This window comes from Callorhinus ursinus, unplaced genomic scaffold, assembly GCF_003265705.2.
Source record: "Callorhinus ursinus isolate GAN/ISIS: 27379988/994484 unplaced genomic scaffold, GSC_fseal_2.0 scaffold1, whole genome shotgun sequence".
In the NCBI taxonomy this organism is placed as follows: domain Eukaryota; kingdom Metazoa; phylum Chordata; class Mammalia; order Carnivora; family Otariidae; genus Callorhinus; species Callorhinus ursinus.
In genome coordinates, this window is record NW_027397063.1 from 22441078 (window position 1) to 22461333 (window position 20256).

The following is a 20256-nucleotide window of genomic DNA, read 5'->3' on the forward strand; positions in this document are numbered from 1 at the left end:
CTAGTTCCATCCACGTCATTGCAAATGGCAAGATCTCATTCCTTTTGATGGCTGCATAATATTCCATTGTGTGTGTGTGTGTGTGTGTGTGTGTGTGTGTGTGTGTGTGTGTGTGTATAAACCACATCTTCTTTATCCATTCAGCTGTCGATGGACATCTTGGCTCATATCTTCTCCATGCTTAAGAAGTTGTTTTCGGTTCCTTTTTTATTCATTTTTTTTAAATCCAAGAGCTTTTCTATATCTATAGATATCAAGTTTTTTTTTCTTTTCCCTTCTATTATGTAAATAGCCTCCTTTATCTTCTTAATTAGGAATGTATTTAACTTCACTTGACAGAAACCTGACCACTATGGCATAAGCATAAGGTGCTCATTTTTCTCATATCTACCATCTTTTTGTGATGAAAGGGTGTACACACACATACACACACACCCTATATCTGTACTTTACCTGCCAATCTGTGCCAGTTTGCTAAATAGAAATGAGGATCTTTCTAGACTTTTCTTCTTCAACCTCCACATCTGATTGATCACCCAGCTCTGATATCTCTTCATTCTGTCCCCTTTTTTTTTAATTTTATTATGTTAATCACCATACATTACATCATTAGTTTTTGATGTAGTGTTCCATGAGTCTTTGTTTATGTATAACACCCAGTGTTCCATTCAGTATGTGCCCTCTTTAATACCCATCACCAGGCTAACCCACCCCTCCACCCCCTCCCCTCTAGAACCCTCAGTTTGTTTCTCAGAGTCCATAGTCTCTCATAGTTTGTCTCCCCCTCCGATTTCCCTTTTCCATATCCATAGAACCACTGTATCAGTCGAAGCTGAAATAATTTCTTACAAAAACCATTTGACCTAATTCACTGCTTCATGTTTCTCATATAGCTCATCTTTCACAGATCTGCCAACACAGTCTTTTCCACATGTTATTAAAAATGTTGCTTCTTTATTTAAAATCATTCAGGAGCTCTCTTTCTTTTTTTTTTAAGATTTTTTTTTTTTTTATTTGACAGAGAGAGAGAGAGAGAGTACAAGCAGGAGGGGCAGCAGGCAGAGGCAGAGGGAGAGGGAGAAGCAGGCTCCCTGCTCAGCAGGGAGCCTGATGTGGGGCTCGATCCCAGGACCCCGAGATCATGACCGAGCCGAAGGCAGACGCTTGACCGTCTGAGCCACCCAGGCGCCCCGGAGCTCTCTTTCACTCTCAGGGCAGAACTCATATTCCTAGACATGGCCTGTAAGGCCCTTCATGGTCTTGCCATTCCCTATCTGACTAGCTTCATATCCTACCACTTTTCTGATGAAACCAAGCTCAAAGCCTGACTTAGGAAAAGCTGTGTTAACATGTGCGAAATGAATAAGCGATAGAGGGAATGACTTCTCTCTATACACTAGGTTGTAGCACAACACACCCATTAAAATCCAAGCGGGCAGGAAGAGTCTACTGACAGATGATTTCTCAATCTCAAGCCATATTAACAGTAACTTTGCTTTCTTTTAACTTTGGGTTATTGCAGCTTTTAGATGAATTGGATGAACGTCCCCAAGTGATTGGAAAGAAAAAGTTAATCCTGCTTTCTGTGCTAATGATTCATTTGTGCTATTAGCATTCCAAGCACTCATACAGAGATATTGTACTGATCCTGTTACCTATTTGCTGCCAGAAACAATGGCTCAATATCAACCAGCCAGTGCTAAAATAGTTGTTTGGAGCACATAGTGTCCTGAGTTCAAAAGGATAATACTAAATAGGGGCGCCTGCTTGGCTCAGTCGGCTGAGGAACCAACTCTTGATTTTGTCTCAGGTCATGATCTCGGGGTTGTGGGATGGAGCCCCAGGTCAGTCTCCATGCTCAGTGGAGTCTGCTTGTCCCTCTCCCTCTGCTCCTCCCCCACTCATGCTCTCCTCTCTCTCTCCCTCTCAAATAAATAAATAAAATCTTTAAAAAAAAAAGATAATACTAAATCATTCCATCCAACATGCAGATTTGTTCTGCCATCTTTGGGGGAGGGGGCACTTAGCTGCTAATTGATTCTGACTACCTAAAATCTTTAGGAGCAGCCTTTTTTTTTTTTCCCTTCCAAGTTTTTATGGATTATTTCTAAATTTGTGTTATAAAAGCTCTCCATGAAAAGTTCTATTTGCCTGTTTTACAGCTTGGGATTTTGAGGTCTCAGAGTGCAGATATGTAAGCATTAGCAGGTTGCTATTTTAGAGAAAATTTTGATCCGTACTGTCAGGTTCACTGTGGAGAGATGGAGTTGTCTTCCTTCTGAATGCCAATGATTGTTGACTTTACTGCAATACAAAATGTCTCTTGCAACTTACACATTTATTTTATAAATGTAGATCTCTATTTAGACAATAAAATTATATACTTCCATCCTATACTCTTAATATATGCTATTTGAAGTGATTTATTTAAAGGTTTCTAGTTAAATATGTTTCAGTTTTGTGCTACTTGTTTGACATTTTTGAATTGGATTTGAAACTAAAGTCTTAAGTGACTAAATATGGCCATATGGCCAGATAAATTCTGTCAATTCCCAATGGATTTCATCTTTCTTTTCCTTGACTTCTCTTTCTACTTCAGTAAGTAGCACTATTGGACTGCCTATGATTTGAAGACATGTCCTAATAAAAACTTAAATGATAATGTTTCCATTATTAAAAAGGGAAGAAACTAGACAAGAAGTGAAAATGCTTAGAGATTTGTAAGACAACTGTTTGTTTTATATTTCTCTGAGATGGTAAGATTTTTATGGACAGGGATTGTTTCCTAGTGTTATGTAGAGGGGTGCTGAAGTGCAGAGTAAGGAAGATACGTGCAAAGTAACAACGACAAAAATAAAGGGTGGGAAAATGAAAACACAATACTAGAGAAATAAACATAAAATTTAGGTAAAAAAAATTCTGGAACACTAAGAAGACAATTGGAAGTGGCCCTAGAAAATTATATATGACACTAAATAGTTTACAATAATTAAAAATAACAGTGTTTTTTACTTAACAAAGAAAACCAGATTGACAGCTTTTTTATTTAAGAAAAAATAAATCAGAGAGAGAGCTGTCCATACATGAAGTGAAAACATTCATGGAAGTATTGGGTCCTCGTGAAATGATAGCCTATGTGGGAAAATTTAGGTAACACTGATATGTGAGAGCACAACTTTTTGTTTCTCTCACATTTTTTCTTTTTTTTTTTAGTTTTTATTTTAACTTCAGTTAACGCTAACATTCTTTATGGAGAATTAGAATTAGTTTCCTTTTAGGTGTTTTCCATCGGTCTCAACTTCTAATTCTCCCGCTCAGCCATTGTGATAGATTAAAGTAATCATTTTTACCTCTTTGCTTCTTTCTGTGGAATTCAGTGTTCAGATTTTTTTATGACAGGATTTACATGATTTAGCTCAGTAATTCATTGAAAAATCAATTTAACATTTTCCAAAAGATTGTATAGTGTTAAATAGCTACTTCTCTATTCCAAAATATTTTATTTTATTCAATTACACTGGATTCATAAGGTCTTATCAAGACATAGTTGAGATACGGAGTTATATTTTTTTCTATAACATACTTAAAGCATGCACAACATTCATTTCATTTTACCATTGCTGCTTTTTTTTTTCTTCCTAAGAACGACCCACATTTCTCAGGAGGCCAATTAACCAGGTGGTGCTGGAGGAAGAAGCCGTAGAATTTCGTTGTCAGGTCCAGGGAGATCCTCAACCAAATGTGCGGTGGAAAAAGGATGATGCAGACTTGCCAAGAGGAAGGTAAGAACATCATATGGGTGGAAAATTGTTAGATAACCATTGAATAATTAGAAAAAAAAGACATCCTGATTGTACCACCAAACACTCTTATATCTCAGTGTATTATTTCCAAACACACGATTTTTACATATGCAAGCCACATAGCTGCTGTTTAATATACTGAAGTCCTCCAGGCTTTTAAGGTCACTCTTTCATGGAATCTTCACATAAATGCCAATCCTCCACTCCATCTTCTATCCCCAACTATCAAAGATGCCTGACGTAGCCCCTTCCAGGTCTGCCATTCTGCTCGTGGTGAACTCTTGACTACCTAGCCTAGCTGCCTCCAACTACTCCTCTGTTGTGTGATACTTCCCTGCACACTGGATACTGTCTGCCTTCCTTGGTTGTCCAGAGCATCACTAAGCAAAGGCTGCTGCATGTAGCTGACTCTAAGGTCTGGAGTAAAGCAGAAGTTTTGTGCAACACAAGGCTGAAAAAGCAGCAAATACTTGACATCACTATCCACACAGGGAATTTGTCACTTAGGGACCGTCTGTCACTTTCTCAATCTCGATGTCTTCATGGAGATCTTTTCTTCCATCTCTTTTCTAGTCTTCCTATCACCAACCCCCAAGCCCAGTCAGTCAACTCTTCAGGGAAAGTACAAAAATGCTTTTCATCCTTTTATAAGAATATTTAACTTTTTTGTTGTCTAAATCTTTCCAAGACCTTGCCCTTTGTGACCAAATGAATCATTCAAGTGTTTTTTTTTTCTATATAATGAGTAAGTCTAGCTTTTTCTTAAGATTTTATTTATTTAAGACATACACACAGAGAGAGAGAGAACATGAGCAGGGGGGAGGGACAGAAGCAGGCGCCCCGCTGAGTAGGGAGCCCAACACAGGGCTCTCAATCCCAGGACCCTGGGATCTAAGATTTGTTTTGTCTTCCTCCTAGTCTCACCTTCTGAAACTATACCATCACACCTACTACAGTCATCATCTGCCGAAGATTTCACATCTTGCCTTTTTTGTAATTTTTCTTTAAAAAAAGAAAGAAAGAAATTAGGTTTCATTCAACTGAAATTATACATGCTCTCACAGATATCAGTTGCCTTTTATCTGCTCTCACTAGCAACCACTATGGATGCTTTTCTGAATGTATGCATTCATTTCAAAATCTTGATTTATTTATCCCTAAGCCTCTGATACTATATTTTCTAAAGTTTTATCATCAACAACACTGGCCAGAAATGGACCAAACATTTTAAATAGTCAGTGAGAGGTTCTTTGCAATCTATAGGAATAAAACAAGTGAAACTTTTAATTTGGTTAATTTTTCATCATAATAATAGGCTGTTGCCTTTGTCACTTTGCTGTTAGACATCTAATTTTAAAGGAGTGTTGTTACAGGAGTTTGTGAATGTTAGGTTCCTCAAGCCTTCTCAGTGGAGAAGCAGGTTAAAAAGCAAGAAGAGTTTATGGAGCTGAGTTATTAGTGTCTATCCTCTATGTATAGTCAATAATTTTCCTCAAGTTTGAGAGCACTTAATGTGTAATTTTAAAATGTTGATGTAAGATTGAGAGATGAATTATATAGTAAAATTTGGCCTAGTATAGATGAAGGTTAATTTTCAGTTACTAGGAGTAAATAGCCTTGTCTATTTTTTTAAAGATTCAATTATTTGAGAGACACAGAGAGAGAGAGCAGGAGCAGGGGGAGTGGCAGAGAGAGAAGGAGAAGCAGACTCCCTGCTGAGCAGGGAGCCAGACGCTGGCTCCATCCCAGGATCCCAGGATCATAACCTGACCCGAAGGCAGATGCTTAGCTGACTGAACCACCCAGGTGCCCCAGCCTTGTCCATTTTTTAAAAACAAACAATCAGACTTTTATTTTGGAACATTTTTGGCTTTATAGAAAAATTACAAAGATAGTACAGAGAAATCCCATATACCTGATACTAAGTTTCCCCTGTTGTTAGCATCTTACATTATGATGAAACATTTGCCATTCCTAATGAACAAATGCTAATACATAATGATTAAAGTTTATACATTCTTTTGATTTCACCAGGTTTTCCATTAATGTCTTCCTTCTGCTCCAGGATCCAATCTAGGGTATTTAGTTGGGATATTATAGAATATTGCATTTATTTTTCATGTTTCCCCAGTTTTCTCTATCTTTCCTCAATCTTTCATTGTTTTTCCTCAAAATTTCATTGTTTTTATGATCTTGACAGTCTTAAGAGGTACTGGCCAGGTGGCCTATAGAATGTTCCCCGAACTTGAATTTGTTTCATGTTTTCTCATGATTAGACTGGATTTTGTGGGGTGTTAGGGAAGAAAGCCACAAAGAATGCCCTTTGTCACATGATATCAGAGGTTACATGATATCCATTAGAACATCCCTTATGATCTTGACATTTTTAATCATTAAAAAAGATTCAGTTCACAAATGTTTCAAAAATGGAAAGTTGTACGAGTGTGTTGCATTTTAATGGGTCTATGTCTTTGAATTAAGATAAAATAAACTTAATCAAGCCCAGTTTGATTTCCCAGATTTCTTTAGGTGTTAGATCATAAGCCTGACACCTTTAGTTGCCACAATATTCTCCAATCTTACCAAATTCATTTGCTTCAGACTTCAAATAATAAAAATCAAAGAACAGTATGAATATTACATGTTTAGAATGGATAATAGAAAGGCCTCGAAAGACAAGGTTGAAATTTTGAGAAATCTTACCTCCACTAACTTTCCCTAAAACATTGTCATAGGTTTCTGGCCTCTTTATTTTTCTGTTACTGGCATGATACTACTACAGTGCTTTGTGTGACCAGCTAAATATTTTTGAAGTATTAAGCAAATGGAAATGCTGTGTAAGCTTTAAATTGTATGTTAGAAAGGCTTAAAGTAAGGATCAGTGCAGTATAGAAATTGAGGTCAATATTTTTATCATGATAGAAGCCATGTACTTTTTCTTGAATTCTCAATCTTTAAATGGTATTTCAAAGAGGCTTATTCATTCTTAGATTTGTATGCATTAACATAAGCTTCACTTATGAATAATGAGGGAGAAATAGACCTCTTTCCTTGGTAAGGAATAACAGTAATGACTTTTAACAAAACATAACCTAAATCAACAACATTGATTCTATTACGTTATTTAAGTCTCAGACTAGGGAGATAGCCATTGTTCTTGTGAAGCAATTGTGTGACGTGGTGTGGAGGATGACATTTCTTTGGCTTAACATTTAATGCAATTTGAATAAGGTTTGTGTAGTAGTTCATGCTTAACACATTTATAGTAAAGCTTTGTAGGGCAGCTGCATAGCCTGTAATTACTATGTAAGTAATATGTGACTATTTTTCTCTTGGAGACAAGAAAAGCTTTTCAATTCAAGTTTAAATTTATGAAATGCTGTGATAGCTATTTAAACCTTCAACACAGAAGAAGATATCTGTGCCAAACTTTCAGAAACCAGAGATGAATTAAGGGCATATTTTTTTTATCTTTACTGTGAAAATATGTATTTTTTTAGTAGTACTCATATACCTCTTTCTTTGATTTAGCCTTTAAACTCCTGACCTTTCCCAGTAACTATCTTTAATAAAATTAAAATGTACCCTTGGTGAGTTGTATTAAAGACCTTTTTTGATTAGATGAGTGTTTTGGTGAGGTGGGAAAAGTAGCAATTCCTAAGGCTAGCAATGACCCTAATGTCCAACCAGGGAGAAGATGGCTATTTTCCATATAACAAAGGGACAAAATAAGAAGGAGTCTTTACCTTATTACATGGTCCTGTCAAAATGTTAATTGTTTGCTGAAACTTCTGAAGATGCTACTCTTTCAGAATTGAAAGTTTTAGGAAGAAAAAAAATAAGTCACTCCTTTTATTTGTGACTGTGTCAAGTATCAATATCTTTTTTCCAGAGGGTCTCAATATATGTATGCTCAAATAAATGAACATTGACTCATCTATTAGGGGCAAGAATTTTACATACCAATATGAAAATAAAGTGGGTAGTGGGAATAAAATGAGATGAGGGGAAAGAGGGGAAAGATTTTATTGTTTATAATGATTATTTTTTTTAAAACACAGGTTTTGTGTTTTTTTAAGCATAATTTAAATTGTAGAAGATACCTTTTCGGAATCATCTACATTTATTAAGTGCCTACTATATTTATAATGCTCACTGATAGTCTGTTAAAAAAAGTCATTTAAAGCAAGATAATTATACTGTTATTGGTTATTTTTTATGTTAACCAGATTGGGTGATGTGGAAAAGTATTTTCATACAAAACACATTAAAGAAAGTAAGGACTAAAGTAATCTTTTGTTTCTTCCTTGGGTACCACATTTTTTTCTCAGGCAAACCTAGAGCTTTTTGCTAATTAATACTCTTTTTGATGACTAGTGCCTTCAGCACATCTTTCCACAAAGTGTTTCATATGATAAAAGTTGCCAGTATTTATAATATTAAGACGGTGTTTCATCTTATGCTGTGTTCCATCTTACCATAGGGATAGTGCATATTTTTATATCAAAATAAAAATACATATATATATGTAATATATATATGTGTCCTGAAGCTCTGTGGAAAATACCATGTATTAATGTGAAGGAAACAGAATATAATAAATTTATAATGAAACAAAAATTAAATTAAAATACACCAACACTACAATATTCTGTTCAATTGAATAAGAGTGAGGAGAATAAAAATATCCCTTCTCAGAAATTAGTTAAGGAGTAGTGCGATTAATCTAATTGTAATTTCTTATCTGGGCCTGTCAGTACAGATTGTGTTTCAGTTAATTATTGGAAGTCCTTTAAAGAACTGCAAACAGGAGATTTAACATCCTTCATCATTCATATAATTTTGTTTTATCACCATATAGTTAGCTCCGTGATTTTTTTATTTCATTTTTATTTATTTTCTAAACCAACTCTAAAGTGACACTAACTTTCTTAATAAAGATCTAGAGTACAGAACGGAATGTTCATAATAGCTTGTCAGAGCAAAAAGGAAATAAAATATGCCATTTACATTCTTATGTATGCCTGCAAATTCTAAATGCGGTTGATGGCTTGCACATAGTGGATATAATTCATGAATATTTCATAAAAATAGAAAAAGGACCAGAGAATAAGAGTTGCGAGATATATGGTGCAAAATTCTATCAATTTTCTTGAAGCCACTGACAAATTCCTTTTTCTAAAGTGCAAGTCTATTTTAAGAGAGATTTTTTAGAGTTCTTCATTCCGTGAAATGTGAGATTCACATTAAGTACATGAATCCTTAAGAAAAGAAACTGAATAGAACCACTTGTAATTCTCTTTTTTTGTAGCATTTTTACACTAAGTGGCTCTTTTCACTTAGCCCTGGAAAATGTTCTTATATTAATTGTTTTGAAGCTCCATTGTTTAGAGCACGTGCTTCTGGGATGAAGAGATGCTGAACAGGTGCTTGGCCACCCTGCTGAGGAGATAGGCCTTCTTGCCATACAGTGTGTGCTTCAAGGACATGTGGTAATTTGGGCTCCTGATAAATAACCATGCTGATTAGGTAGGCTGGTCATGATCGGTCAATTATTTTTTTTTTTTTAAAGAAGGAAAAGAACTGAAAGCAGGAGAAAAATAATGTATATAAAACATGATATGTGACATCCGAAAAGTGGATTGATCCCTAAGGTTTAGAAATAAAAAGAAAAGTATCAGTGAATACTCTATGATTTTCAGCTATCCAGATGCCTTAGCCATTTCTGTCTGGAAAAAAAAAATTAGAACTACATGCACAATTACTGAGAGGTCTTTTAATGTAGCTACGAATAGCATGAAGAATGTTTAGGCCTTTGCCAGAGATGTTAGACTTTAGGCTTGTTCTGACACTGTTCAATCATTTATCTGTTTACTTATACTCCCATGTTCTGGAAATGGTGTTTGACAGATTTCTCTACCACTAACTAGGAGTATGACTTTGAAGAAGCTATTTAAACTCTGTGTTTTACATCCGGAAGAAATGGACCAGCAATGCCGTGGGACTAATGACTAACCTACACTTTGATTCATTTGTATAGGGTGAATAATTATGCCATCCACTCTAACTCAAAGGGTTATTAAAATGATATAACTAATTCAAAGCACTGTAAATATACATACCAAGTGTTCCAGTTTTATAAATTCAGCTGATTGGTGGCATTTATTAGTTATATAGAAAACTATAAGGGAAATATAGTAAAGGTAAAAAATATAGCGTATACAATTTCTATGGATACTCTTTCTTTGGCCAATTTCTATAGAAACACATAAAATCCTATTGATTTAATAAGTATCCCTTTTTCTTTTAAATCATATAGATTTATTTATAAATTTTGCCAGCCAGTTTGCAAAGCCTGAAGATTATCACCAATTTTTCTACTTCTGGAAGATTGTGCATGATCCAGATATTTTATCGTAGCCCCAATTTGATAAGATATCTGGCTTGGGACTTTCAAATTTCACACATTCTACTATATCATTTGTCTGCTCATAATAAGAAAACCATCACTTTTGTAAGAAGATTATGAAAAAAATAAAAGCAAGTATTTTTGAAAAACATACTATCTGTCACATGCTTTCACATGTTAATTATGTTATTTTCAGTGGTGTTCTAGAATAATATGACTCCGCATTTGAGGGATATGGAAATAGAAGCCTAAATAACTTGCTTCCAAAGTCACACGTATTAATACATGGTAGGGCCAGGACTTGATTTAGAATCTGTCCAGCATAAAATATGAATTTTAAACTAATGGGCTTTGTAATTATGTGATTATTAATTGTTTATGGACTTGAGCCACTTACAAATTTTATATTGAGATAAAATGTTAGATAATCAGTTAAAAACACTGTATTATGGATAACTTTATAGGAATACCATACAGCATTAATGTAAAGGGTAATTTTTAGACCAATTTCATAAGCCACACATAAAGTGTCTTAGTGTTTTGAAAATCTAAATTTGGACCAGGTCAAAGTTACTTTGTTGGAAGTTGAAGATATAGATTTTGTTTACAAACAGGATTAATTAGCAATTTCAGAGGGATGCCAAAATGGTACTTTCTCTGTGTTTTCATCAAATAGGTGCTAATAGTTGCTGTTAACACAAACCTAATTGCCACATATATTGAGGAGTGCAAGTTGCCCCATCCTGTGACCACATTGGCCCATCTGTTGAGAATCTCAGCTCAGGAACAATGCAGGAACTGGCATCCAATTTGGGCTCTGGCCAGTGGTCAACTAACAATCTGGGACACACTTGGAATATGAAATGCCTCAAAGTCAAAGATGACCATTAACTGGCAGCTCTTCTTGTGTTGTGTCGAGGCAGAGCCAAGACCAGGTGCCAGTTTGCAGAGCAAAAGGATCTGCCTGAGTGCCACCTGTCATTGGCATATGGGTGTTGTCCAACATAGGAGCCACAGCAGGTTTGTTTCATCCATCAAAGTGTAGCATGTTCGAGAATTCACTAGACAGCGGTCAGGACTACAGCAACATTTACCTTAGTCCAAATTATAGGACAAGTCAAAGACTTACCAAGACATAGTCACTGTATCAAGCCACAGGTGGATATATTGGATATTCACCATTGGAGACACACTTTCTAGTACCTAGATTCTTATGTTAACTGTAAACAAATATAAAAAAGGAGAAAGTTCTTTAACTGACCATGTTAACACAAATCCTTGCCTTCATATGACAATTTGTGGTTAGAATCACTTAGATGATTTTTAATCACCCAGGGGTTTTTCTTAAGATATACTTCTAATTGATTTTTGCTGTTGTTCTTCTTAATAAGTTGTAATTGCAATGTGGGCCTACAAGGTAAAGTTGAATCTAGGAGATTAACAATCTTATCCCAGCTATGCCAAAATGCATCATGCTGTTTTAAATAATTTACATAATATGTTGAGTACCAGAGTCCACACCTGCAAAATGTGTAAGTTGGATGGGATGGCTTCTGTGCCTTTAAATTCTGAAATGGTATGATTCTGTGAATGGCCGTAACTCAGAACATCTTAACAAGTATAATAACACATTTTATAGGAGGAAAAAAACCCCAGAAATTTAAGATAGATGGACCTAAGGAGGAAAAGTATAAGTACTGTATACCCATATATCATTGACAACTACTTTGTATGTTTTGCATATATCCTGTCAGATTTTTATGCACATCTGGGCATATTTTTTAATTCAGAATTGCCTTTGACCCTAAATGCTTATTTAGGTTTGTTTAGGAAAAGGCTAGTATTGATTCAAAAGACTTGTTTTTAATGCATTTTCCTTTTCTGTAAATGTAATATTAATAAATTATGCTTACATTGTGCTTACTCTATACCAGACCTACGCTAGGCATTTAACATTAATACATTTATTCTTATGGCAACCTTATGATATAAATGCTATTATTATTTCCATATTACAAATAAAGAAATGAGACAAAAAGAGGGTAAGTATGACAAAGTCACTCATCTGGTAAGGGATCTAGGATGTCTGGCTCCAAAGCCCACACTCTTGACAACAAACCAGAGGTGCTGGGTGGAAACAATTATTTCCATTCTCCATTTAGGATTAAAGATTAGAAAAAGACAGTTTAGTAATGCTTGCCTACCAGATGGTCACAAAATACATTGGTGTAAAGAAGTACATATGAATGATTTATAACCTGTATCATAATGGCACTTATCAGTAATGTATATCATATAAGTATGCATGATTTAAAAAATTATCATTACTTCCCACTGCCCATTGAAACAAAGTTTAAAACAATTCTGTCTTTATTATCATAGAATATTTTAACTTAATATATTCTTGTATTCTTTTTTAGATTTTATTTATTTATTATTTATTATTTATTTATTTTAGTGAGAGAGTGCGTGAGCTCAAGCATGAACAGGGGGAGGGAAAGAAGGAGAGGGAGAGGTACAAGCAGACTCCATACTGAGTGGGGAGCCCAGTGTGGGCTGAGACCCTGAGACCCTGAGACCTTGACACCACAACCCCAAGACCGCAACTGAGCAGAAACCAAGAGTTGGATGCTCAACCAAATGAGCACCCCGGTGCCCATATTCTTGTGCTCTTCTTAACGCTGTTTCTGAAATGAAAATGAAGTCCCTGAGAACATGAAAGAAGCTGAAGAAATACTTGCTGTGAGAATTAAATAGTAAAAAGTATATAAATCTAGAACCAAGGACTTTTCTAGAGCATGATAATTTAATTCACCTTTTCATCTGCATCGCCTAATGGCACTCAGACAGTGGTTGAATTTACTACAAGAGCATTATTTTATATTTTCTTGATAATATTTGATTATCAACAGTTCTATGGACAGTTACGAATTGGCTGACAGGACTGAGTTCTAGACTTTATATTTCCTAAAGTGTGGGGCTATCATCATCACTATTATTATTGTTATAACTATTATTATTTCTTATAATGGTCCTTCTGGAAAAGTTGCTTCTCAACCCAATTATTCAAGTCAACTGGTATGAATTGAAAGAGAAAGGAAAATAAAAAACACAAAGAATAACTTGAGACCTAGGATTACAATAACATGATGAATGAGAGTTATATTTTTGTTAGTGTGTGAAGGAGATACAGTTGTCAGAGATAAGAGACAAAAAACAAATACTTTCAAAGCATTGTAAGATTATACCCTACTCCATAGAGTAGAATCATAATTATTGGAGAAATTTACTTTAGTTGGTGCATAGTGTCAACTCATTGGAGTTTCATTCTCAAAGGTCATATTTGGCAGTGGGATTGGGGGGGGTGGGTTGCTGCTTTTGAGACACAGTGTACCTTTGTCAAGAAATTAAAGTACTAGAAGTCTCTTCTGAGAAGGTGATTCATGATATAAATCTATGGGGTAGACCTGTGATAAGATCTCAGTGTAGAAATTTTACCAGTCATTCTTAATGATTATTGTGACTGTTAACAATTATAAAAGTTACTGTAATACCTTTCAACTAATTTCATTGAATGTGTAGGTGTTTGGAGCCTTTATAAAGAATATCTGGTTAAGTATTCTGCATCACTGCAATTCATGTAACAAATGGCACTTGTTATAAAAAATGTTTGATGAAAACTATAAATATTTCATCCATTAATCCACATTTTCTAAGAGTTTTGTTCAACATTTATACCACAAATAATAAAACGAAAAAGTTGATCAGGACTCTTAACTGTTATTTGAGAAATTCTATAAAGAGAGAGAAAGAAAATATTTTTATCCTACTATGAGCACAATTTATAGCACGATGTCAGTTCTCTCAGAGGAATAATAAAAATCTCTAATGTAGACTAATAAAATATTACATTTCAAAAATTCAAAAATAATCATACATATTCATTGGACATTTTTAGTGTTGTTAGTGCAACAGATTAAAAAAGGATGAGTTTGTTCTCAAGGATTTTAACAGAAGATATGTAAAACATTAACTATTAAATAAGGCAAACTATATAAAAAGTATGATATATAAGACTCTTCAGGTTTTCAGAAAGGAAAAGCTGTTTTAGTCCCATGTGACATTAGAGATGAGTCTGAAAAGTAGAATAAAATTCTCCTAAGTGGAGCTGCAAAGAATATTCCAAGCAGGATGGGATATTCCAAGCAATATGGAAGCAGAATGAAAAACATTTGGTGGTAGAAAGTATAAGCCAACAATTAGTGGTTCATTGTGCCTGAAGTGGAGTGGAGTGGCACTTAAGGCCAACAAGGTTAGTTGAGGCTTTATTATGAAAGCCTCTAATTCCAAATAAAGTGTTTATACTGAACACACTATGAAATAGGGATTCACTGAAGCACATTCAATAGAAATGTAGCTTTGGCTCTATGTTTAAAAAATTGATTCCCATATTTTATGTGGGAGAGTTTGGAATAGAGAATGTTTAGACAGATGTAGGCATGGCTGGGAGGAAGTTGTTTAAAAGGTAGTTAGGGGACTCCAGTGTGTTATTTCCTATGAACACATAAATATGGATATTAATGCAACTGGAAATACAAAGAAAAGCTTTTTTTATATTTTAAGAGATCCATTCTATGTCAGGATTCATGGGAAAAGAAGGGATAAAAGTAATACTGAGGTTTATAACTTGGATGATGGGTGTTGTCTTTAATAAATATGGAAGTCAAAAGATTTGTTTAACCCAACTATTTGTAATCACATAATAATATCATATGTCACTGAATTCAGGCTGGAATTGTTTGCAAGATCCGGCAGTACTTTTTCTCTGAGTTAAGGAGAAAAAAATGCCAGATCATATATGATATGTCATCTATGGAAAATGATTCCTAATGTCAGAGTTGTTAAAATAGAAAAAATGTGTATCTTAAAATTGATTCAGGAAGTACTAGCTAATTTTGCAAATGCTTCACATGTAGAGAAATCATTAAATCCTCACAATTTCCCCATGAAACATGTATTATTATCATTCTTATGTTACCAAAGGAAGAATTTGAGGGGCAAATTCAAGTGGTAGAGAGTGACTTGAACCAAACCAGACACTCTAGCCTTCAAGTCCACTCTGTAAACTACTACACTGAAAGAATCCATCTTTTTTTTTAAGATTCTATTTTTAAGTAATCTCTACACCCAACATGGGGCCCAAACTCACAACTTCAAGAACAAGAGTTGCATTCCCCACCAACTGAACCAGGGCACCCCTAAAAAAATTCATCATTAAATGAAATTATATTATATTATCACATCATATTATATCATATCATATTATATTATTCACTTATTTTAAGTAGGGTCCATGCCCAGCATGGAGCCCAATGTGGGGCTTTAACTCACAACCCTGAGATCAAGACCTGAGCTGAGATTGTCAGACACTTACCTGACTGAGCCACCCAGGCTCCCCAAAGGAAATTATATTAAGATTATAACAAACACTGTATTTTTAAAAAATATTTGTTATTTGTTTGAGAGAGAGAGCACGAGGTAGAGTAAGAAGCAGACTCCTTCCTGAGTGGGAAGCCCATTGTAGAGCTCAATCCCAGGACCCTGGACTCATGACCTCTACTGAAGGCAGACACTTAACTGACTGAGCCACCCAAGCGCCCCCAAAACACTGTATTTTTTTGAGGGCCCACTGGTTTTATGCTAGTTATAATTAATCTTCCCAACAGCCTTGAAGTATGAATCCCCATTTTAACAGTGCAGGAAACTGAAGCTTAGGGACAATGAGCATCCTTGTGCTCAAGGTCACAGGTCCTGTGGGTAGCAAGGTGGGATTCAAACCCCAGGTCTCTCTGACATGAAAGCTTGTGCTCATTTCCCATTTTGGACTGGAATACCCTTCATTCCATGTTTTACTGAATGGCTATTAGCTATTTTGTGGTTTTTTGTTTTATTTTGTTTTGTTGTTTTTATATTTCTGTGTAACTAAGAGAAAACAGTGTTAATCTCATTATTGTAATTTTTTATTTCTTTGTCTCCCAACTCCCCTTACCATATTTATCTTCATTCTCAAATATCCAGCCCTATGTCTGATATGTGGTGCTCACCAGATATACATTTAGTGCAGTGGTTCTTAACTGAAGCTAGTTTTGCCTCTCCCGTTCCCAGAGGAACATTTGGCAATGTTGGGAGACATTTTTGATTGCCACATTTGGGGGATTCGGTGCTACCGTTATCTAGTGGGGAGAGGCTAAGAATGCTGTACATAGCAGTCTAGACACAGGACCACTCCCACAATAAAGGAGAACCTGGCCCAGAATGAGAGTAGGACTGAGGTCGAGCAACCCTGATCTCGTAGAAAAGATGAAGTAGGCATTTCTTACCTGAACGCTATTTTATAGGATTTTTATTTTTTGTTTTATAATGTTAGGGCAAAAATAATATAGTTCAAAGAAACAGATTTCAAAGTCTTTCCTTATTGCCTTAGCTATAAAGGTTATATCAGTGAGATAGATGGATAATCCCATGGCTGGATTTGACAGAAATATGTCATCATCGAATATGAGAAGGTCCTTTGGTTCACTAATGACTTGAGATGAATGTGTATTTTTGCATATTTTCCAAAATATATGAGGCATGGAATGTTTCTTTATATTTCTTGCTCATTAAATAGTTGCTGAATTGATAAAACTAGTTAAGAGTAGCTTAATTAGAGAAGTGTCTGAACCTTCTGTTTTCAAAGATATCTAGCAACCTACACATTGTGACACACTTAATGATGACAAGTGCCCCCCGTGTAGCTGTGTTGAATTCCTAAATTACTCCAGAAGCATATTTCATGGGGAGATTTCTGTGGGCAGAAGAAGACAGAGAGCCTTGTGAATCTTCCATAGCACAGTCCAAACTGAACTTCCTTCTGATAATGCAGAGCACCCCTGCCCCTCCCTCAGCTAGTGCTCACTTCAAACACCAGTGAGTCTTCTGGAAGTTTATCCAGTGAGGATCGCAAGGCTGCTAAGTAGATGACACATTCAAAGATCCATTTCACTCTGAACTTGCAATCCCTATTGCACAGAGTTTATTCTCTACTCAGGAGAGTACAAGAAAGGGAACTGCCTGTCAGAAACGTCTGCTCTGAGCTGTGGATTTTGTGAATTGTTGTGTATTTAATCCCTGAAGTCCTCTTCTAACTGAATTTAAAGTTGAGATTAATTTCTAACCAAACACACAACTATGAGATAGATCCACTTTTACAAACCTGATGTTATAATTCCTAGTCCTATTGTAAAATCAAATTGTCTTAAATGAATTTAAGCCAATGAGTTCTAAATTGAAGGTTAATTTAACTTGCCTCCACCACTTTATTTGTCCCAACATGCTTTCCTTAATTGTGATTTGTTTGCATTTTTACCATAAATTTTCATGTTCTAATTAAACAAACTTATGAAAATAATACTACTAAGTTTTAAATTTCAAGTAATGCATTTAAGGAACAGCAGATATTATTTTATTTGAATAAGTCACAAGGATGGTTACATATTAAGGATAGCAAAGAATTAGATATTCCTTTCTGCTATTATGAACCAAATGAAAACCCTAATATCTCTAGAATGGTTTGAATTTAATCTTATATGAATGTGGTAGACAGTAGTACATGATGTACACATGCATACACACCCATACACACACACACACACACACACAAAGTTAATCTCTATACTTTTAAGGGATTTAAATTTAGTGAAAATCAGTATAAGTGTGAGGTGATATTAAAAGTTCTCTGCAGTCTTGAAAACAATAATGTAATTATCAGTGATAGGTCAGTGCCCTCTCTGCCGATAATACCAAAAACAAAAAGAAAAACAAAACAAAACAAAACAAAAAAACAGCCTAATTAAGAAGAAAATCTATTTGCCAGGCAAATAGTGGATATCGTGTCAATAATAAAAAAAAATAGTTCTGATTTTAGGATTGTAAAGTTAAATCCTTTAATGTTAGTGTTTGATCTGATGAAAGATTATCAGTGATAAAATATACTTCTATCATGTAACTTTGACCTAAAAGTTAATTTTTATATTAAAGTTTTGGGACCTCACTCTTTTCTTACTGCTGTACATTGAACTTGAGTTTCTTTATATGGGCAACAGATTAAATCATAGAACAAGAATAGGTGTGAGCAAGGGTATCCTCTGTAACTTAGAATCTCCTTTAAACTATGGATTGTTCCAGGGCCCTGTGCACTGTATTGTTAATTGTGGTATTAGCCAATGTTTCAGAGAAAATGAACATAGAAAATGTTTTGAAATAACAATTATGAGTAGAAGGTGCAATTTAAGTAAACTCAGTCAAAGTTCAGGGAACTGAAAATAAAGTGATTGGTTTTTTTAAAAGATTTTATTCATTTATTTGAGAGAGAGGGGGTGGGGAGAGGGAGGGCCCAGAGAAAGAGTGAGAAGGAGAAGCAGACTCCCCACTGAGCAGAGAGCCTCATGCGGGGCTGGATCTTAGGACCGTGAGATCATGACCTGAGCAGAAGGCACACGCTTAACCCACTGAGCCACCCAGGCGCCCCTAAAGTGATTCTTCTCAAAATGTGCCCTGTGTTGTCTAAGCCTCTCTATTCTACAGATTTGGCATTTTGTTATCAGTGATGTTTGATTCTGGTGAAAGATATCCTCTCCCTGTGTATGTACAGCTTTAATTTATTCTTTCATGAACAAATTGATCTTGACTACCTACTAGATTCAATTCACTGTACCATGCTCTGAGGATACAATTGTGAACAAAGACATGACCATGCCTTTGTGGAACTTCAACTCTGGAGGTGTGGAGAGACATCAAACGCATTAATTTTGTGTCAGGATAAACAGAAGTAGTTAGGCTCTCGGGAGACAGAATGGGGGAGTGGGGAGCTATGTAGAAAAGTCCAGATGTGAAGACACAGCATATGCAGAGATGCAGGAACAAGAGAGAGACTGAGAATTCTGAGTACCGTTGGGAGCTCCACTGTAAGGTAGCCAGTGGGGCAAGATGGGACTGGAGAGGTGAGCAGAGACCAGGTCAGGAAGGAACATATTGGGCAGGTTCCAAAGTTGGGACTTTTCTCTAGAGAACCAGTTGAAGGTAAACTGAAGCATTTTTTTAAAGATTTTTATTTATTTATTTGACAGAGAGAGACACAGCGAGAGAGGGAACACAAGCAGGGGGAGTGGGAGAGGGAGAAGCAGGCTTCCCACAAGCAGGGAGCCCGATGATGTGGATCTTAATCCCAGGACCCTGGGATCATGACCTGAGCCAAAGGCAGACACTTAATGACTGAGCCACCCAGGTGCCCCAATTGAAGCATTTATAAATCTACTCTTGGTATATAAAGAAGGGTAGACTATTGTATTAATAAATAATTGGGGCTTGCTGGGGAAATGCAACACAAAGGTAGTAACACAAGAAAAGTGAGGATGTTGGCAAGCAACTTACGGAACACAGAATCTGGGTAGGATAGAGGAGGAAGTGATGATGGAAAGAGTTGATAGAAAGGGACGAAGAGGTTCAGTTTGAAAGCTAATTAATACAGCAGGAAACGTCCGAGGTTAGGGCAGCATCAGACATTTGACCTTCAGATTCCAAAAGTGAGCCATTCCAGCTGAGAACAAGGTCCATGATCCACTATGAGACAATGTCCAAGAAAGAGGGAGATATTCTCACTGGAGGAAGAGGCATAAGTGAGGTGAGGGGCAGCCACGGAAAATCTCAGGTGACATTTATTGAGCATTTACTGTCTACCGAGTTCAGGTCTCAGAACTCTAAAGGTTTTAACTCATTTAATTCTTAAAACAGTCCTGTGAAGTAAGTCCTATTAATTACCATCTTTTCTAAAGAGGAAGAAATTCTAAAGGTTCCATTTGCAAACTGGATGACATGATTCCCTTTCAATGGGATAGGATTTTGGTTTGGTTTGGTTTATTTTCATATGAGCGGCTAAGCCACCCATTTGAAAGAATATTCACTGAGTAACTAGTTCATGTTAGGCACTGGATAATTGGAATGGCA

At 35.8% G+C, this 20256-nt stretch overlaps 1 protein-coding gene across 18 annotated transcripts in view; it reads left to right on the forward strand.

Annotated features, from left to right (window-relative positions):
- The window catches only part of ROBO2 (roundabout guidance receptor 2), a 1626757-nt gene that overhangs the window by 1464033 nt on the left and 142468 nt on the right, over positions 1-20256 (forward strand). For all 18 annotated transcript variants that reach the window (XM_073891915.1, XM_073891920.1, XM_073891943.1 and 15 more), the window contains one exon: positions 3644-3782. In XM_073891915.1, the coding sequence (XP_073748016.1) occupies positions 3644-3782 (139 nt within the window). The remainder of the gene's footprint in view (positions 1-3643; positions 3783-20256) is intronic.